The sequence below is a fragment of the Rhamphochromis longiceps genome, linkage group LG3, assembly GCF_057381845.1.
Source record: "Rhamphochromis longiceps isolate RC_006_pf linkage group LG3, R_longiceps_female_GT1.1, whole genome shotgun sequence".
NCBI lineage: Eukaryota > Metazoa > Chordata > Actinopteri > Cichliformes > Cichlidae > Rhamphochromis > Rhamphochromis longiceps.
The window spans coordinates 61,732,900-61,755,196 of record NC_140559.1 but is presented as its reverse complement, the minus strand read 5'-3'; the positions used below and the strand labels follow the sequence as shown (position 1 = coordinate 61,755,196).

General features: G+C 41.3%; 2 protein-coding genes across 2 annotated transcripts; both read left to right on the top strand.

Moving 5' to 3' along the window:
- Positions 1–7,498: 7,498 nt before the first annotated feature.
- On the top strand, positions 7,499–15,062 carry LOC146675620 (uncharacterized). Its single transcript, XM_085400656.1, has 5 exons — positions 7,499–7,843; positions 9,705–9,836; positions 9,921–10,013; positions 10,777–10,881; positions 13,770–15,062. Exons 2-5 carry the CDS (start codon positions 9,748–9,750, stop codon positions 13,885–13,887), a joined length of 405 nt encoding a protein of 134 aa, XP_085256782.1. The 5' UTR covers positions 7,499–7,843; positions 9,705–9,747; the 3' UTR covers positions 13,888–15,062.
- Positions 15,063–19,793: 4,731 nt separating this feature from the next.
- Positions 19,794–22,005, top strand: LOC146675619 (protein NLRC3-like). Its single transcript, XM_085400677.1, has 2 exons — positions 19,794–20,089; positions 20,231–22,005. The coding sequence occupies exons 1-2, from the start codon at positions 19,882–19,884 to the stop codon at positions 22,003–22,005; spliced, it is 1,983 nt and encodes a 660-aa protein (XP_085256803.1). The 5' UTR covers positions 19,794–19,881.
- The last annotated feature ends 292 nt before the right edge of the window (positions 22,006–22,297 follow it).

Here is a 22,297-nt window from a genome sequence, read left to right as displayed (position 1 = left end):
TCACACTAAGACGCAGACTCGACATAGAGAGAGAGACAGAAAATGACACATGGAACTAAACTAAACCTGCAAAAACATGACAACTCAAAATACTGGGTCAAACTGACCCAGAACCGTGACAGACTTTCTATAATGTTTTGCTTGAGCATGTCCTGCTTTTCTGTAATGTTATTTCTACAGTTTTAGCAGTTCTTCTCGAGGGAAAGAGAAAGATGTAAAAATCTTATACGTTATATATGTTAAATAACATGTGTAGTGCTCACATGTAATGCAGATGTTAGCTTTGATCTAACCAATAAATCCTGATTGGATGTTGTTAGCGTTAGCACTTGTGTTTGCTTCCCTGCTGTACAACAGCATTACCAAAATACAACTGAAGAAACAAACTCAGTTATGAAAAGTTTGTGTTCAGTTTGCAGTCGCTGAAAATAATTACACCTTTGGGAATGACATGGAAATGCTCCCACACTAAAGATTGGGTTTTGTTTTGGGGATTTTCCATCTTAATTTATCTGTCTTATTTGGCTACATCTACGACACTGCTATGCTCTCTCTTGCCTATGTTTTCGTGGCTGCTGCTATCTGTATTTTAATATATATATATATATATATATATATATATATATATATATATATATGCAATGAAAATTCCCGTCTCTCCCCTCCCGGCAGTCTGTATACTTTAAGCTCGGGTAGTTTTTACACAGGATACGGGAGGATTATTGAGAAGAACCTAAGCAAACACGTGACAAGTTTTCAACAGGAATGAATGACAGTAAAAATGTTACCTCACAGATCGTTTTCATGCCATCAGTAATGAGCTGGTTTCAGCTGGACTGGACACACTCAAATGGCAAAGAAGGTTGTGTAGCCTTTGCAGAGAAGATGAAATGCATTCATGTAAATCAAAATGCATCTTTTAATTGAGGTAGAGGTTTGTCAGAGATATTATTCTCATAATGTACCTTTGTCCCAGCTGATTACCTTCATTAAACAGCAGGTTGCAAAACCTGTTGTGTACCTCTTTTCAACCACTGGGAGGCGCTACAGCTTCATTCCTTTCACACTAAGGCAGCGGTAGGGAACTCCAGGCCTCGAGGGCCGGTGTCCCTGCAGGTTTTAGACGTTCCCTACCCCTGCACTAAGGCCTTTGAAATCTTCATTAACACTGAGCTTGAAATTTCTATCAGTCGAATGAAAAGGAGTCCTGTGGTTGTAGGACAGAGGTAGGGAACGTTAATCTGCCATCATTTAGATTATATGACAACAACCTTCAAATCTGAAGTCTCAGAAATCTGCTTCATGTACAAGTTCCTCCAATAATCAGGGCTAATATCACCAAATTGTACATAAACAGACTTTTACATGTTAAATATTTCTCAAATATGGGGAAAAAAACAATATAAAATACTATATTATTAACAAAATATCTTAAGATACAGCTACAAATTGCTTGAAACATTTGCAATGAAATGTATAAAACAGCTTTATTGTCAGTGAGGACAAAGTTATAGTGATGCTGTGCTGGAGTGTTCAAAAGAAGACAGAGACATGAAGTATAAATATTGTATAATATTAAATATAAGAAAGAACAAAGTTATAAAAACATTAATAATTGAAATCTGCAACAATATTCACATAAAGTGTAAAATACAGAGTTAACTGTTTAATAGGTAAAGTTTAGGTCTTGCAGTCGAACAATGATCCCAAACACAGCAGCAAATCTACAGCAGAATAGCTGAAAAGCAAAGTCCAGACCTCAACCTGGGACATTCAGAGAGCTGTGCTTAAATAAATGCCCACAAAGCTCAAAGAACTGAAGCAACGTTGTAATGAAGAGTGGGCCAACATTCCTCCACAACAATATGAGAGACTGATAAAGTCAAGCAGAAAACAATTAGCTCACATTTGTGCTGCTAGAAGTGTTTCTAGTTATTCACAGGACTGTAGTTTGAATTTAAAGAAATGTGAAAGTGCACTGAAATTAACATAAAGTTATTGCAATTTTAAAAAAAAATCAAGAAATCTAAGAGGAAGAAACAATGTAAACCACACAATTGTTTTCCTTATATTCTCCACACGGCAATGCACATAACAGACATAAAATATTTGCATTTATCAATAGAAAATATACAATTTTTCCATAGTCATAGCCAGGCCCGATTACTGCCAAACCTGTGCTGAATCAATCACTTAAACAGGACCTGTCTGACAAAGTAGAGTAGACCAAAAGATCCTCAAAAACTACACATCATGGCGCAATCCAAGGAAATTCAGAAGCAAATAAGAAACAAAGTAATTGAGATCTCTCAGTCTGGAGATGCAACGTCAAGATGAACAGAATCCAGTTTCTGGGATCCTGAAGGAGAATGTCTGGCCATCTGTTCACGACCACAAGCTGAAGTGCACTTGATCCAAAGCACACCAACAAGTCCACCTCTAAGCAGCTTAAGTAAAACAAAATAAAGACTTTGGAATGGCTTAGCCAAAGTTCATACGTGAATCTGATTGAGGTGCTGTGACCTTGGAAAGGTGGTTCATACTCAAAAACCCTCCAGTGTGGCTGAATTACAACAATTTTGCAAAGATGAGTGGGCAGAAATTCTTCCAGCACCTCGTAAAGGACTCATTGCCAGTTATCCCAAACGCTTTATTGCAGATGTTTCTACTCAGGGTGGCCCAACCAGTTATTAGGTTTAGGGGGCAATCACTTTTTCTACACAGGGCCATAATAATGGCCGCCTTAATAATAAATGCCTTGATTTAGGAACTACTTTTAATGTTTACTTGTGCTATTTTGCAAAAAATAAAATCTCTGCAAAAACATCAAAACTGCTGACCGTCTGACCTCAATATGAAATTATTAATCTTTTGACCAAAAACATTTAGATTTGTAAAAATAAAGAAACCATAGAGGAACAAACAATGTTGTTTGCTACGTTCTAACATGGCAATCTAAATAACAGTAATGCAAACATATATATTTATCAATAAAAACAGATCGCCTTTTCACTGTTACAAAAGTCAAGTACATCAATGTTTGTTCAGCTTTCATAAATGTAAGTTTGTAAGTACATAGTACATTTTTTGGTCCAACTTCTTTTAATACATGCAACACATTTCAGAACATTTGGGACAGAGACAACAAAAGACTGGAAATACTTCGTAAAAATCTGGTGAAACACTTTAAAGCCAGTGGGATTAAATGGGAGACATAAAATTTAATACTAGACAAAGACCGATTGAATCATGAAGCAAAGAATTAATAACTAAATCACAAGTAGAAAATGTTATGCAGATATTATTGGATAGATTTTGGTGTAGAAAAAAATGACAAGAAATGAAAAATGAAAGTTATCTGGTCTTTTTCTTTAAAGAGTAGCCTACTGCAGAGCAGCAACACTGACAAACACCATCATCACCAATACTGCAGCTAATACAATGATCCAGGAGGAAACTTGAAAAAGCAGGAAAAATGTGACACTGATCAAAATGAATACATCAATTATTGATCAAAGAGAAAATGCATACTAGCACAATGCATTGTTATTGCATCTCAGTTTCTCACCATCACTGATAATCTGACGTCTGCTGGACCTCAGGAATCGTCTCCATCACCTCTCTGTGAGGAGCAGAGAGCACTCGTGCTGCACATCCCACCTGTGTGCTGTGTTTACGTGAACCTGAGAGCACAGCTGTAGTGGTGACAGTGAATGTAGCGTTGGTGTTGGACACACTGACAGTGTTGTACTGTGAGAAGCTGAGGTGTTGTTGTGAGAGTGTTACAGTGGGAGCAGGTCGACCAGTGGCTGAACAGGAAACAACCCACTCTTCAGCAGAGTTTGACTCTCTGACATCAACAACAGGTTCATGCAGCTCTGTGAAGGATCAGGAGATATAAAATAAGGAGTATATTGTTAAAGATACATTGACTTCTAACACATGTAACGCATTAAGGTAAAATTTCTTACCATAAGGATGTGTTACACGATTTATGAACCCCAGTTTGTTAATTATTTGTTCATTATTCATAACTATATACTTAATTTTTTAAAAATTAAGTGTTTTTGGTCAAATGGAATTTCTTTTTGGGTAATTTTAGCCCCTTTTAGCCCTCTGCCAAAATGTTTTAACCTTTCTGTCTCTAACAGTAAAACATCGTTCCTTTATCTTCTCTGTCTGGTGTGTTGGTCAGGATTAGCTAGCTTGGCAAAAAGTTCACATTAAACAATTAAAGTGTGTTACTGTGAGGTGTGTGTTCGTACTATGAGTCACAGCTCGAGTTTTCTTGCGGGTGAAGGTTTTTCACCTCGCTGTCATTCTTGCATAAAAGTGTTTGACCCCTTCAGAAAAAAAAACGAAATTTGGGATTATTTTTTGTTTTGTTCATTGTGTGTATTTGTTTCTACTTTTTACTTTTTCTTTTACTGTGTACAGCACTTTGGTCAACCTGTGTTGTTTTTAGACATGGTTATTGATTGATTGATTGATATGTCTTTGATTAAAATACAGCCTACTCCACATCCTCCAAGTTACAGAGAAGAGGAACCATCTGGGGTGAACTTGTGCACTTGGTATTGGCTGTCATGGTCCCTGTGCCTCTCCGGCTCGCTCATGTTGGCCACAGGTTTGTTTTGTTTTCTCTCCTGCTTCCCTGGGTGGAGCTCATTGTGGGCTCTCACCCTTGGCCCACGTATCTGCGGTGATTTCTACACCTGTTGCTGATCAGGCGGCGTCCCCCTTGCCTATTTAACGCTGCGGCACGGAGTATTCGGCACTGGAATGTTGAACCTCCCATGTTCGTGCTCTCAGCTCTCCTAAGACAAACTCTCTCAGTGTTGTGTGGCGTATTGATCTAATTGGACTCTTTGTGTTTAGATCTCCCCGGAACTGGTGGCGGACCCTGACCTGTGATCCCTGTGTGTGTCAACATAAGTGGAAATTGGAGCGAGAGTGGCTGTGGAGAAGCGAGTGTGCGTAAGAAGAGGAGTGGCGGAGTTTGGGCCGAGTGGAGAGCGAGTGTGGATTCCTTCCCCTGGAGCCCTGAAGCCCTGCCCCATTCACTGTATATACACATCACTGTGGTTTCCCTTCTGTGTTAATAAATTGTCAACCCTTTGCTTGCCAGAACGCTGCCTGCGTCTGAATCCATCTGTTAGCCCTGACATTGGATACCTGGAAATCAGTGAAGGGACCATTAATGCTTAAACTTGTACACAGGTTTGAGAGCAACCACCCAAAAGCTTCTGCTAATAAACACTAGTCTGTGTTTGCGATGCAAATGTTTCTGGCTGTGTTCACAAACATTTAGTAAGGTGAGTGAGGAATATTAATACTTATTATTAGATCATTAGCAGACTGTAGAACTTGACTGCACGCCAAGGTGGCAGTTCAGCCATTTGATTCATGTTGCAGCAGCTCATGAGTGAATGAACATCGTGCAATAAAAGTACTTCTAGAAGTACATTTTTGCAAAAACGGACATTGTGGAGGAATGTAGGGAAGACACGAGGGAGCCCAATATTTGACTCAAACGTTAATCGCTGCATCACACAACTGAACATTCAAAGCGCCAAAACCTAACCCTCTCACTTCCCGTTACACTGGGTACGAGTGGAGCTACCTGGTGGTATGTACTTACATTTATTTAAATTTACTTGAGTAGGGTAGAGTCATGCTAATGACCTAATAATTTTATTCAGGTGTGTTGCAGCAGAGATACATTTAAAAGCTTCAGGATGCTGGCTCTCAAGGCCTGGAGTTTGACACCCCTGCTTTACACAAAGATGGGTTAAATCACAGTGCAAAGAATGAATGAATAAATGAAATATAAACAATAAATAATTATTAAATAGTCTTACACATCAATGTCATTGGTTGACTTTTGAAGTATTTGAATCCTTATTGGGTTCCCTGAGTGACAGAAGGATTAAAACACTTTAAAATCAGTACTGAAAATATGTGCAGACATGACTGGATAGATTTAGGGTTAGAATCAATAAATCACTATCATGTTAAACACTCTTAGAGTTCAAACCTTCGTAGAAACATAAGTCCAGTATCATGGAATGAAACCTAAAGGTGCATTTGAGGGTGCAAAACGTTTCGTCGGCATTGTTGTGTTTGTTTGGGAGAAAACTTACAAACATACAGTGCAGCACTTCAGAGTTACACTGCTAGCGATCGAAGATTTATGTAAATTCGACAAGCTAAACGCATTCTGTACTGTACAGCAGGAGTCCCCAACCTTTTTGCACCACAGACCACTTTAATGTCAGACGATATTTTCAGGGAACGACCTTTAAGGTGTCGCGGATAAATACAACAAAAGAATAAAAAAAAGAAACTGTGGTATTTTGTAAATATAATAATAAACGTGACTTGAGCTGTGCGCCAACAACAATGACAGTGACATCCTCCTCTCTGCTTTTTAATGCTCTCTGGTCGCTATGGTAACGCGTAAATAGTTCTTTCAAAATAAGACACAACTACAACCATACATTTCACACCGGAGGATCAACTCTCGCGGAACGGTACCAAAAGACTCACGGACCGGTCCGTGGGCCTATTAGGGACCGCTCCTGTACAGGAGACACTGGACTAGATTGATTGACAATGGTCTACAGCAATCAGAACGCACAACGCGATGTACTGTAAAAAAAAAAATTAATCAGCGAAACAGCAAGTGTCACTTTTGGCCACGAACAATTTAGGGGAATTTTTCTGAACAAAACCAGAGCGTTAAAAAAAACTTAAAACCATTTTTATTTCTCAGCAGCATCAATAGTAACAAAAACGCAATTTAGTTTCGCTGTCAAAGTCGATTTAACTGAAGTTACGTGTTTCCGGTTACTGTGGAGCTCCACAGTGGCTGCAGCCAGAAGCTGTTTCTACAGGATCCTGATGGACACTCAAAGCTTTTAGAAAATGTCCTCATTAGTTGTTTGCAGCAGAATATCAACCGATGTGAACCAAAACAACAAAAGTGCTCTGCACATGTGTGTGAGACTACAAATTCTAGAACCAGAACTGCTGATTTCATTACTCTGAACTTTTAAAGGCAGGTTTTGTATCTGAGAGCAGGGACACTTGCTGTGTTCAGTGTGACTCGTCTCTGCAGAAGGTCAGGGCTCTGATAGTTGCAGTTAGCGGGTGACTTACTGGGCAGGTGGCTCCTGAGTGTCTGTTGGAGTCAGGGTTCATTATGGTCCTGGTTGCTACTGGAAATAAAGAAACAAAAGGAGGGTGTGTTGTTCAGGAAGTACAGACTGTAGCTCAGCAGGTAGAATTACTAACTGGAAGGTTGGAGGTTTGATCCCTGGCTGCTCCAGTCTGCACGCCACGGTATCCTTGGGCAAGATGTGGAACCCCGACTTGCTCTCCGATGCATCCATCATAGTGTCATTGTTAGAAAAAGAAGTGCTTGTGTGAATGAAGCACGCTGTATAAAATGCTTTGCCTGCTCATACAGAAAAGCAGCTCATAAGAACTGGTTCATTTTCCAGATAATTCCACTATTAAGACAACAGACATTTGGGAGGCTTTCTCTGAGAGTAACACTGAAAGTCTTGCTGCTCCTCCACAAAATGAACTTCAGATTAAAGACACAGCTCAGATAAACACAACTCAAACTAATCTACACTGTTTTTCTTTATTACGCAGCGTTTTTATAACTATTTCCAGATGTTTCTAAAGATGGAAACAGAATTAAACTCCAGCCTGATGCGTTTCTGAGGTTCCTGACTCTGACCGTCCCTCAAACGCCTCTCTGGGCGTTTCCTTCCGTCGCTTTTACTTTCGCTTTCGTGAATGTTGTGGCGCAGTTGATCGTCTCGAAGTTAAGGTAACGTTAGCAGTCTGTACTGTTTTCCTGGCTGACATCAGCTGTGTGCAGCTTAGTTTCAGCATAAATCTGCTTCGTTTTATGTGAGATCAGAGTCTGGGAACGAGACAGAAACAGTTGATGATCAGCAGCTGAACTCAGAGTCGATGTTACTGTGGATCCACTGACTGATGACTGTAGGCAGCTTCTCCTGCCTCCATCAGTCTGTTACGGAAGCCCGTTTCCGCCACAAAAAAGGATCCATTCTCGAAATTTCGACTTATAACTCGAAAATTTTGAGGAAAGTAGCTCGAAATGTGGAGTTAGTTCTGCCAATCAGTAATCCAGCTACAATGCGCACTCAAACCCGCATCGCAACAAACCGGCGCTTTCGAGAGTACGTTAGCTGATATTAACGCCATGTGATTCAGCTAATAACAGAAGGATTTCATCATTTGTGAAGCCACACAGACAATAATCAGCGACTTGTGCATTTATGACTGGCTGTAATTCTGGTATCTTAGCTGTAGCATTTGTAGCTGAGGGCTTCAGCTTCCGGGTAACAAGGAAATTACGTCATTCACGTAAATGACTGATTGACAGCACTAACTCTTAATTTTGAGTTCGTTTTTTCAAAATTCCAAGTTAATAAGTCGAAATTACGAGAAAATAAGTCGAAATTTCGAGTTCTGGATCCTTCTTTTTTTTAGTGACGCAAACGGGCTTCCAGTGTGTGGATGTTGTTTAACTGCTGACAGTGAGACAGGGCTGTCCTAAGAGTCGCTGCCAACACTTCATCTATAAAATGCATTTCTCTGCTCGTTCGCTATAGTCTGCTGTCGTATTTGTATGCAGGTTATTTTCAGTTTAACTGGTGATGTTCATTCGTGTATTGTAGGTGAATGCGTTGATGATTGATCATAAATTAGTAAACTGGCCGTTTTTGTTCAATAATTCCTGTTTCATGTTCAAACCGTCAGACAGAAACTCTGCGTTTGTTTTTATGTTCTTCAGCCTGTTGTTCTTGAGGTAATCTGTGATGCGTTCAATGACCCTCCACATGCTCTGAGGCTCATTTGAAGAGAAACAGAACTTCATCTTTAGAGCATAAGTGGGTTTTTGCCCTCTTTATGCCCGCGGTCAGGCTCTGTTTATTGTAGTATAACACTCATAGGACACAGTGACCCGCTGCACACACACTGCACACACACTGCACACACACTGCACACACACTGCGCACACACACTGCACACAATGACAGCTGCAGAGTTTGTGTCTGATGTATTAAGTATGAAACACTGTTGGGTTAAAATCTGGTCAGAATGAATCCAGGTGCAGGTGTGTCAGTTTAGGACCACTGGACTAACATCCAAGTGCTCACAATATAAAGTGTATTCTGTAGTAACATCCTGGTGTTGCAGCAACAGTCCCACATGGAAACGTCAACACTCAAACTCAAAATCTCTTTTTGTCAACAATAAAATGACAGCAGACCAATTTGAACAAAGTTGGTAAAAAGCTTCAGAAATTAGTAAAATATTAAAAAGTGTCTGGATGCTCAATCATCCAGGTAAGGGTTAGGTAATGCTGTGATTGCAGACATTCCCCAACTCTCTGTGAATGGGACTCATGGCCATTGATCAGTGGTTGTTGATCAATGGTCATGACCTCCCAGCCATTGTGCAAATGTCCTGTTTATAAGGTTGGAAACCTGCAGTCAGCTGAGACTGAAGGAGTCACCTGGATGAGTCATGAAACGTTTCTCCCACTGAAAACATCCAGATGAACAGAATCAACTTTTGGGGATTAAAACGTGTCTGAATTAATCATCATGAGTGGGTCAGTCAGTGTGTCGCTGGGCTGATTTGTGTTTCCTCTGCAGGTGAAGGTAGAAAGTGTGTGTGAGCTGATGTGAATTGAGCAGCATGGATCAGTGTGAGGACAGAGAGGAGGGAGTCCCTCCCTCTAAAAGCACTCTGTGTGGGGAACATGAGAGCCAGACCAAAGCTCAGAGGTGAGATGACCATCTCTAACTGTCCATGACTCTTCTCCATGTCACAGCTCAGCACTCACATCACTGCTCCATCATTATTCACAGGAACCAGCCTGGACCTCCACCCAGCTCTGTGTCCTGTAAGAGTGACGCGTCTAAAGATGACTTCATTAATTTCAAAGTCTCTGCTGCAGAGAGGTGAGCTGTTAGTAACAAGAACTCTCTGATTTAAATGATTTTTCTGTTTCCTGGTTTCTAAAATGCATCTCTGTAGCAGAGCAGTGTCTCCAAGGACACACAGGCTCAGCTGTAACTGTCAGTTTATCTGGTTTAAGACACATTTGGACTCCATTGGCTGTTTTTAACTATGTATTTTAATCAGAGGTGTAAATCTAGACCTCACACATCTGGATCCTAAACTATGATAGAAACAGCTGCTAGCAGTGGGTAGTTTGACTTTGATACGCTGCTCTAGAAAGCAAACAAAGGTTTGTGCAGCTCCTCTTCAGAAAAGTGTTCAGAGAGCAGCTGCTGTATTAGACAAAGGCTCGTCCTGTGAGCCCAGATGTGTGTAACAGCTGGATGAAGGAGAACCATCACAGTCGCGTCTCCATCCCGCCTTTATTAATGAACTTCCTGTTGCTTGCAGATGACAGGAACACAAAGTGTTTGTGCCACGTGATGCTGCAGGATTTGTTAACGTGTCCATGATGGTAACATCTCCTCGTCTAACTGCAAACACATGAGCGCTCCTAACGGCAGCTATCACAGCCACACAGGCAGACTGTGTCTCACTGTTGCATTCAGGGACATTTGTTTTCCTGTAAAAAGCTGAACTCTAATCTAAGAGGACTGTTACTGACAGGAAACAGCTGCATTATCTGCAGTCTGTGTGATCACAGCTGCTTCAATCACTTTATCAGAGAATTGATCATTGAATAAAACATGTTTGTGTCTGCAGAGGTCAGAGGTCACAGTCTGCAGGATCCAGCTGTCCGTCTGTGAGGAGTGACTGGTCCAAACAAAGAAACCCTCCAGACTTCAGTGCTGAACCTGGACCAACGAGGTCAGAGAACTGTGATGACTCCTTTACATGTTTGTGTTTTCCTGGATAAATATGACCAAAGATTCATTAAAAAGATAAAAATATTAGACTTTGTCCTGTAGCGCTGTGTGGCAGGCAGGATTGGACCCAAACACAACAGGATGAAGTCAAAGAGGCAGCTTTATTTCAGCTGTGAACATGCAAACAGCAGAAATAAGGAAACATAACTGTAGGTTTGCAGTGAATGAAGCCTCAGCTCAACGCTCCACTTTGTCCCTCTTTTCCTTCTCCAAACAGCCACATCAGGAGTCTCTGATGGAGTTTTAAAATATTTAATTACAAATGTCCAAAGATGGGTTCAGGATACCTGAATCCACAGTTATTAAAGCTAAAATAGTTCACAGGGTTTGGACTTTGTTAGGTGACGAGAGAACATCAAAGTGTTTTTTATCTTTAAACAGTATTTTTATCACTTCAGTTGCTCTCACAGCCCTGTTTGTTATTTTACCAGAGCTCTTATGTTTCACTCAGTGCTCCCACCAAACACCTTGGAGGACACATTACAGGGAGTGCAGAATTATTAGGCAAGTTGTATTTTTGAGGAATAATGTTATTATTGAACAACAACCATGTTCTCAATGAACCCAAAAAACTCATTAATGTCAAAGCTGAATGTTTTTGGAAGTAGTTTTTAGTTTGTTTTTAGTTTGAGCTATTTTAGGGGGATATCTGTGTGTGCAGGTGACTATTACTGTGCATAATTATTAGGCAACTTAACAAAAAACAAATATATACACATTTCAATTATTTATTTTTACCAGTGAAACCAATATAACATCTCCACATTCACAAATATACATTTCTGACATTCAAAAACAAAACAAAAACAAATCAGCGACCAATATAGCCACGTTTCTTTGCAAGGACACTCAAAAGCCTGCCATCCATGGATTCTGTCGGTGTTTTGATCTGTTCACCATCAACATTGCGTGCAGCAGCAACCACAGCCTCCCAGACACTGTTCAGAGAGGTGTACTGTTTTCCCTCCTTGTAAATCTCACATTTGATGATGGACCACAGGTTCTCAATGGGGTTCAGATCAGGTGAACAAGGTGGCCATGTCATTAGTTTTTCTTCTTTTATACCCTTTCTTGCCAGCCACGCTGTGGAGTACTTGGACGCGTGTGATGGAGCATTGTCCTGCATGAAAATCATGTTTTTCTTGAAGGATGCAGACTTCTTCCTGTACCACTGCTTGAAGAAGGTGTTTTCCAGAAACTGGCAGTAGGACTGGGAGTTGAGCTTGACTCCATCCTCAACCCGAAAAGGCCCCACAAGCTCATCTTTGATGATACCAGCCCAAACCAGTACTCCACCTCCACCTTGCTGGCGTCTGAGTCGGACTGGAGCTCTCTGCCCTTTACCAATCCAGCCACGGGCCCATCCATCTGGCCCATCAAGACTCACTCTCATTTCATCAGTCCATAAAACCTTAGAAAAACCAGTCTTGAGATATTTCTTGGCCCAGTCTTGACGTTTCAGCTTGTGTGTCTTGTTCAGTGGTGGTCGTCTTTCAGCCTTTCTTACCTTGGCCATGTCTCTGAGTATTGCACACCTTGTGCTTTTGGGCACTCCAGTGATGTTGCAGCTCTGAAATATGGCCAAACTGGTGGCAAGTGGCATCTTGGCAGCTGCATGCTTGACTTTTCTCAGTTCATGGGCAGTTATTTTGCACCTTGGTTTTTCCACACGCTTCTTGCGACCCTGTTGACTATTTTGAATGAAACGCTTGATTGTTCGATGATCACGCTTCAGAAGCTTTGCAATTTTGAGACTGCTGCATCCCTCTGCAAGATATCTCACTATTTTTGACTTTTCTGAGCCTGTCAAGTCCTTCTTTTGACCCATTTTGCCAAAGGAAAGGACGTTGCCTAATAATTATGCACACCTGATATAGGGTGTTGATGTCATTAGACCACACCCCTTCTCATTACAGAGATGCACATCACCTAATATGCTTAATTGGTAGTAGGCTTTCGAGCCTATACAGCTTGGAGTAAGACAACATGCATGAAGAGGATGATGTGGACAAAATACTCATTTGCCTAATAATTCTGCACTCCCTGTAGTGTGATTTAGATTTCATTGGTGTAAACACCAGTCACACAAGCTAACCCATGGAGGCAGCAGCAGGCTTTGTGTTTGGTCTGTTGGCTTAAACTAAGAGAGTTTAGTTTGTTAGCACAAAGAGCTGTCAGCTAAAGCCCCGAATGCACTTTGAATACAGACGAACTGAGAAAAAGACTTTAAATACAGCAAACAGTCAAACTGACCACATGTTTTTCTGCTGATCATCCACAGCAGTACGTTTAGCATTCATGCTAGCAGCAGGCTATGACTGTCCACTCAGCACCAACACAGGTAGGAGTGAGCAGTGATGAAGCAGGACTGTGGGCAAGTTTGAGCTACAATCCTATTGGCTTCTCAGTTTCTCCAAAGGAAAGGGGAAAAATTCTTGGTGTTGTGAAGATGTGAGTTGGTCTTGTTGTCGTGGGGCTGGAAGGATGCTGGCAGTGAGAGGCTTTTCATACAGTGTTCAGTAACAGAATGAGAAGAAAGCCACTGCACATGAAACAAGGTGCTCGTAGTGTTTGTTTACTGTGTTTGTGCCACAATGTCAGATCAGTTGTAGATTCACATGCAGACTTGTCCAGTGAAACCAGTGCAAGTACTGCAGTACAGAGCAAAGACTAAGCAAGGGTGTTATTGTAAACTTTAACAAAAGACTGTTATGTGACAAAGAGTAAGTACATTATTTTTATGAGATTGTTCATCATGTCTTTAATTTAATATTTCCAGTTTTTCCTTCCTGTCTCATGAAGCTGTTACATTTATTGTTTTTCTCTTAGGATCAATAAGAGGCCAGAATCTCCTGGACCTGAACCCAGCTGTGTTTCCTTAAAGAGCAACGAGTCGAAGGATGCTTTTATAAACTTTAAAGGATGTTCTTCTGCTGCTGAGAGGTAATGTGTGTCTAGATGTTGTTCCTGACTCTGTATTTTTGAATAAATCCTCATGTTTAATATCAGCTCAGCTCTTTTTCACACATTTCTATGTTGGTATGTGAAGCGGTGTGTGTTGGAGTGTTTCCACAAACACAGCAGTCAGAGTGGAAAGAGTGGATGTTGTAGGAGGTGTTTGTGTAGTGAAGAGGCTGAGTGTCTGTAGGACTCCAGCTGCTCCAGCAGGTGTCTCCTTTGTGCTTTGCTTCAAACACAGTGTAGGGAGGAGCTTCCACTCAGGTGTTTCAGGTGTTGCTGGATGGAGGAGGACAAATAGTTTTTCCCTTCAGTGACACTTCAGCAGCTCAATGTTCTGGGAGATGTTTGTCTTTATGAAGGTTTATGGATTCTTGTTCTTACTTTGGTTAAACTGAGCAATACATTTTCCATCTAACATTTAAAGTAAATTTCCAGGTGAATAAAAGATCTGCAGCTGCAGCCTCTGTGATGTTTCACAGTCTGAAAGTAACAAATTCAACCAGAGTTCAAACAAAGGCTTAATATACGTGTGTGTTTGATATAATGCCAACAAGTACAAACAGGTGTTCTTACAGGTCTTAATCACAGAGCTCTGATAAGTCTGGTGACTTTCACACTCAGCAATTTTGCTGCCTTTTATTTTATATTGGCCTTTTTAAAGCCCTTCAAAGTCTCCCACATTCATACAGAGCTTTTAACACCAAACTCCTTTACAGTCCTTCTCCTCTCACACACGATCACACGACTGATTTGTCTGCAGCAGCTGTGTTGCTGCTAGTATTTTATTATGTGTGTAATCTCCTCATATTGTTCCTGTGGTTTAGTTTGACTTCCTTCTGCAAACTCAGCTGCTCTGTTGCTGATACACGTCTCCATGAATATGATTGATCAGATGCTGCCAACACCATGTGTTTCATGTGAGCGCTCAGCTGAAAGCCTGGGTTGACTTATCGAGTTAATAACAAGCTTCACGTGACTGTGAATGCTAAAGTGAATCAGATAAAGGAAAGAGACCCTGCTAATGTTGGACTCACTTCTTAGTGTAGATCCCAGGAGGAAGTTCAACATAGCCATTCTTTGTGCTAGCTCGACCAAACCTGAGACCACAGTGCAGGATAATGATCATCATCTGTCTCTGTCAAGGACATTTAAAATCCACAAATAACAAACATAATTATATTTGATCTTTAAAAATATGTTTTCAATTAAAAAAGCATGAGCACACTGGTGGATTACAGAAACATGAAAACTCGTTAACAGTAAAGTTAATTTAGGCGTAAACAAAGTGTCAAACATACTGAAGTAGAAGGACTGATGTTTGTGTTAAAATACCCTCTTAAAGCTGAAATACTGATTCAACTTCTTTACTCAAGTAAAGGTAAAAGAGTCCAGGCTCTGAAATGTACTCACAGTATTAAAGTAAAAACTGCATCTTTGAAGGAAATTTCTGCCAGTTTTTGTGCAAAGTTCCCTGAATTTCTACCTCCAACATTAATATGAGAAAATTATCTGAACTTTTATTCTAATGAATTTAATCAGCTTGAACATTTTGTAGCACAAAAGTAGAAAAAACTCAAAGGGAATCAAAAATAGCTCCGTTTGCTGTTGCCTGCATTGTAGATGGACGGCTTTGCCTCAACACCTAAACAGGAAAATGAGTTTAGTCAAGTATTAAAGTGGGATTGAAGAGGTGAGGAAACCAGAGATCAGGTGTTGTGGTGCAGCATTAAGATAAGATGGGGCCTGATTATTTAAGACCTTGTATGCAGTGTTGGGTAAGTTACTTTAAAATAGTAACTTAATTACATTACTAGTTACTTCTCTCAAAAGTAACTCAGTTACTTCAAGTTACTCGTTACTTTCAAAGTAACTAGTTACTAGGGAAAGTAACTTTGGTTTTACTCAGAATTCTCTTGTTAATGTGTTGCTTCCATAACTTTGCCAGTCTTCTAGCTTGCTTACTTGCCACAGTGCACTGTGCCACCTACCAATAGAAAGGAAAAGATAATGTGCATATTTCCACGAGAGAAATCCCACGCCTGGACCGTCATTGACTGCTGCCATGATTCTAGCCTACGTCACAGCGTCATGTGCGCCTTTTACATCCAACACAAAAACTGCAGTCGTGGTGCTTTGATTGTACTCAGAACTTGGAAATTCTGCCTTCTGAATAGGAAGATGTAGGTAACACCAGACTGCAGATGAGCTGCATACAGGGCTGGACTGGGACAGAAAATTGGTCCGGGCATTTTGACTAGAGACCGGCCCACCATTATAGGAAAAACATAAAGCCTTTGAATGAAAACAAACGCTGTTGTGACAGTGATGTACACTGTTTTGATGGTATATATGCATCAATCTATCAATCGTTTGTTGTAAGATTCAGATAATTATTTTTTAAAAGCTAGACATTTTAAATGAGAATAAGAAAGAAAAGTATTTCCTTGTGCCCACCTCTCCCTGTTAATGCCCTACATGCCCCCCTGGCAACACTTTGCTAGATCCGCACCTGCACAGTTACCAGCTGTCAGCTACCTAAAAAAGGATCCTGGTGTTATTTGTCTCTCAGAAACAGTTCATAACTTCCCTTCAACTCATTCATGTCACCTAAAAGGTAAACCTGTTTCTCCATCACCTGTTCAGCTCTGATGATCCAGTAAGGACATCTCCTGGTTTCATCTTCATGTTTCCCTCTCACCACATAACCAAACCGATATCATGACCAGCAGCTTTACAGCTGTGGCTCCATCAAACATCAGCTGATACTAGAAATTAATATTAAATAAATTCTAACAACAGCTGATCAAGCTTAAAAGTGCTGCTGTTGTTTACCGCGACATCCGCTGGTTTCCTCTTTCTGGCGCAAAGTGAGCGATAAACAAACAAGAGAGCCGATCAGCTGATCATTGATCAGTTTTCATGATTGAAGTAGAAACGGGAGAGGGAGGGGGGAGAATGAGAGAAGAAGAGGCAGCTGTGCAGCAAAGACACAGAATAACTCCAGCTTTGTGCCTTTTTCATTGTAGCTGAAGTCCGGGACAAACTGATCCTTTTCACCTCAATAAGAAACGCGTAATATTTTCTCTGAATACCAGACGGGACGGTTGGCAACTCTAATAACTTATGAACAAAATAAAGTTCAACATCATTAACTTCATAGCACCACCCAGCTGTATAGAAACTCCGTCATGCTAGCTAGCACGCAGTACGGAAAAAGTCAGAATAACGAAAATAAACTCCACCTAAACTTGGTTCATATCTGACCCAGAGAGACTGCAGGTCATAACTTCTTACCTGAAGTTCAGTTCACACTTGGACCGGCGGCAGCCGCCTCGGGTCTCTTTTCCTTCTGCGTCCCCTTTCCTTCATCCACCTGCTGGCCTCCACCACTTGCTAATGTTACTGAATCTGTGGAAGCTCCGCGATAGCCACCACACGAAGTAACGAGTAACGACCCTATCTAAATCTCAGTAACGACTAACGTGTTCCTGATTTTGGCATAATAACTAGTTACCGTGCTCGTTACCACAATAATAACGTAGTTACTGTAACGCGTTACTTAACTCATTCACTGCCAGCCATTGGCAGTGAATGAGTTAAACCCATTGACTCATGCACTGCCATTGACGGCTATAGATGTCAATGGCAGTGAATGAGTTAATAACGCGTTAGTCCCAACACTGCTTGTATGTGAGGAGCAGGATTTTGAATTCTGGATTTAACAGGAAGTCACTGAAGGGAAGCCAAAACAGGAGAAATCTGCTCTCTCTTTCTAGTCCCTGTCAGGACTCTTGCTGCAGCATTTTGGATCAGCTGAAGGCTTTTCAGGGAGTTTTTAGGACATCCTGATAATAATGAATTACAGTCGTCCAGCCTGGAAGTAATAAATGCATGAACTAGTTTTTCAGCGTCACTCTTTTTAGCGTTTTTTAACAACAAGCTTCTATCTATTAGGGCTCTTGTCTCGCCGACTGCTGCCTCAGATCCGAGTCTTTCTCCTGTGTGCTCAGCTGTCTTAGAGCAGTTTGATCCCGTCTCCCTTAATGACTTGACTGCAGTAGTTCGTAACCTAAGATCATCACACTGCCCCTCTGATTGTCGCCCCCCAACTACTCTTTCAAGGATTGTCAGGTTGGAGATCGGCCTATAATTAGCTAAGACAGCTGGGTCTAGGGATGCTTTTTAAGTAAAGAGTTAACTACAGCCAGCTAGCGATGGGTACCGTTTAGATTTGAAAACCTACTAAATCAGAATCAGTTGCTGATGACGGCTTTTTTCTTTTACATTAATCACGTATAATCTTAACTCAAAGTGAACATAGACTTGATTGAAGTAACTCAGATCAGCCAATTCAAAATGCTAATTCAATCAACTCTGAGTTCATGGCTAGACTCAGTTTGTTGGCCCTGCACCTTAAAACTATTTCCTGTTTGTCCTTCATGTTTTTTGGATATTGTTTTCACATCTTATGTCACGGCTAGCGGGGCGAGCCATGTTGAATTTAATAAAGGACCCAAGATGCCGACACTGCTGTGAAGTGAGTGAGCTTTATTGAAACGGTGAAGTGCAGTGGAGATGGCCTGTGCAGAAGCTAAGATAACCTCTACTGAAAAACTAAAAAACTAACCTGAAACCTTAAACGGAGACACGGGGAGACAACACAGACGAACCAGCAACAAGCAGGAGAAAACAAAGGGCTCATATACACAAAAGAGCCATCAGGGAATGAGAAAAGGGAGACACAGCAGGATTCATTGGACATAACCAGACAAGGGGAAGCAAAAGTAGACACACTAACATAGGACATGGCACTGTCAAAATAAAACAGGAAGTGAACACAGAGACACAATACTAACACAGTACAGAGGGAACACAGAAACCAAAACCTCAGAACTAGAAAATCTTAATCAGAATGAAATTGTAACAAAAGACAATAACAATCAAAACAAAACTACTGAGTCCACAGACTCGGGACATACATCGGCTCAAACTGTGGTCATAAATATTTTGTACTTGTAAATCAGACTGTGTAGTTGTGAACTGAGTTTTGTAACATTGTGAAACAAAATATCTGGAAAGTTCATGTTTTTGCGTTCATTGATTTGTGTGTGTAAAAATGTAAAAATGTAAGAAACATTAGAACTACTTTTGCTGACACAAAGTTTGGCGAGCACTGCAAGTTGTCCCTTTAAACCAGTCACTGATATAAAGAGAGCACCTTGTTCCAGGGCATCTGAGCATGGAGGGAAAGCTTTATGCAGGAGATGGTAAGAGCTGTTGGGACTAAAGAAACTGAGCAGAAAACTACAGACATCTGGAAACTGAGTTGTTAATTCTCAGTGGGATCAGCAGGACTAGCAAAGCTCCACCATGACAGTCATCTGATTGACTGAACCCATCCAAACATCACTTCATGGACCTTTAGCTTGTGTCTGTGTGTGGACAGACATAACATGAGCTAATTATACATTACTCCTCCACAGAGTGGACCAGCAGAGAGCAGAGGTTTCCACTGGTCAGTCTGCACAGCAGCATCAAACACACCTGGACTCTGTGGTTATGGTTTGTAGTACTACGTTTACATTTGTTCTTTTCAGTCACCTCTATGCTGCACTTTGTGGACCAGAGGATTGTCAGTGTGTCCAACATAAATCAGAGTTTGGGCTCCATGATTTCAGTCAGATTGGGGTGACTGTAGCTCAGGAGGGGAGCAGGTCAGCTACTAGTTAGGTTTGTGAATCAAACCCTGGCTGGCAAATGTACTGGGTAACGTACTAAACCCAAGCTGCCCTCTGATGCATCCATCAGAGTGTGAAAGAAAGTATTTAAGCATAGAACAATGTGCTTGGTTGAATGAGGCATGTTGTATAAAATGCTTTGTGTGCACAGAGTATCAAAGAGAGCTATATAAGAACCAGTCCATTTACCACTGGGTAATTCATATAGTCTTCTTTTCCAGCGGCTGGAGGACAACATCACCATGTTTGTGAAGAACGAGCTGAAGAAGATCCAGAAGCTTCTGAGTCCAGATCACCCAGAAACTTTAAAGAGCCAGATGGAGGATGAGGAGATGTTTGAAGGAGAGGATGAAGATGAAAGAAAGAGCTGCAGAGAAGCATTTCTGAAGATCACACTCCACTTCTTGAGGAGACTTAAGCAGCATGAGATGGCTGACCATCTGCAGAGCAGTAAGAGAATTTCTCTAAAGACTGAATATTGATCTTTCCTAATAGCTCAAGAAATGGACCAATAGACATTCATCCTTTCAGGGTACTGAAAGGCTATGATATTTATTATATAATATTTTTTTCTGAATTTCTTACCTTCAGAAATATTTGCTCCACTCTGTAAACGAGAACTTAAAGCCCAACTGAAGAAGAAGTTCCAGTGTGTGTTTGAGGGCATCGCTAAAGCAGGAAGCCCAACCCTCCTGAATCAGATCTACACAGAGCTCTACATCACAGAGGGAGGGACTGCAGAGGTCAATGAGGAACATGAGGTCAGACAGATTGAAACAGCATCCAGGAAACCAGACAGACCAGAAACAACAATCAGACAAGAAGACATCTTTAAAGCCTCACCAGGAAGAGACGAACCAATCAGAACAGTGCTGACAAAGGGAGTGGCTGGCATTGGGAAAACAGTCTTAACACAGAAATACAGCCTGGACTGGGCTGAAGACAAAGCCAACCAGGACATCCAGTTCATATTTCCATTCACTTTCAGAGAGCTGAATGTGCTGAAAGAGGAAAAGTTCAGCTTGGTGGAACTTGTTCATCACTTCTTTAATCAAACTAACGAATCAGGAATCTGCAGGCTTGAAGACTTCCAGGTTGTGTTCATACTTGATGGTCTGGATGAGTGTCGACTTAATTTGGACTTCAAGAAAACTAAAATCCTGACAGAAACCAGAAAGTCCACCTCATTGGATGAGCTGCTGACAAACCTCATCAGAGGGAACCTGTTCCCTTCTGCTCGCCTTTGGATAACAACACGACCTGCAGCAGCCAATCAGATCCCTCCTCAGTGTGTCGACATGGTGACAGAGGTCAGAGGGTTCACTGACCCACAGAAGGAGGAGTACTTCAGGAAGAGATTCAGAGATGAGGAGCAGGCCAGCAGGATCATCTCCCACATCAAGAAAGCTCGAAGCCTCCACATCATGTGTCACATCCCAGTCTTCTGCTGGATCACTGCTACAGTTCTGGAGGATGTGCTGGAAACCAGAGAGGGAGGAGAGCTGCCCAACACCCTGACTGAGATGTACATCCACTTCCTGGTGGTTCAGGCCAAAGTGAAGAAGGTCAAATATGATGGAGGAGCTGAGACAGATCCACACTGGAGTCCAGAGAGCAGGAAGATGATTGAGTCACTGGGAAAACTGGCTTTTGATCAGCTGCAGAAAGGAAACCTGATCTTCTATGAACCAGACCTGACAGAGTGTGGCATCGATATCAGAGCAGCCTCAGTGTACTCAGGAGTGTTCACACAGATCTTTAAAGAGGAGAAACAACTGTACCAGAACAAGGTGTTCTGCTTTGTTCATCTCAGTGTTCAGGAGTTTCTGGCTGCTCTTCATGTCCACCTGACCTTCATCAACTCTGGACTCAATCAGCTGGAAAAACAACAAACAAGCTCTCAGACAGAGAAATACTTCTACCAGTGTGCTGTGGACAAGGCCTTACAGAGCCCCAATGGACACCTGGACTTGTTCCTTCGTTTTCTCTTGGGTCTGAAGACTAATCAAACTCGTTTGCAAGGCCTCATGACACAAACAGGAAGTAGCTCAAAGAGCAATCAAGAAGCAGTTCAGTACATCAAGGAGAAGCTCAGTGAGAATCTGTCTGCAGAGAAAAGCATCAATCTGTTCCACTGTCTGAATGAACTGAATGATCGTTCTCTACTGGAGGAGATCCAAAAGTCCCTGAGATCAGGACGTCTCTCCACAGATAAACTGTCTCCTGCTCAGTGGTCAGCTCTGGTCTTCATCTTACTGTCATCAGAAAAAGATCTGGATGTGTTTGACCTGAAGAAATACTTTGCTTCAGAGGAGGCTCTTCTGAGGCTGCTGCCAGTGGTCAAAGCCTCTAAAAAAGCTCTGTAAGTTATAAAGTTTTTATTATTTAATTTGGTTGGTATGTTATGAAAAACACACTGCCATGAACCTCTGTTTTGTTTTTGTCAAAATCACTGTAATATAATCACTGTACCTTTATATACATGCGACTTAATGCTGCTGCCCTCTTGTGGCTAAAGTGTAATTATGTTCTTGTTATTAGGGAGGATTTGAGAGTAAGGCTACGTTCACACTGCAGGCGAAAGCGCATCAAATCCGATTTTTTTGACCCTATGCGACCCATATCCGATCATGCTATGACAGTGTGAACGGCGTAAAT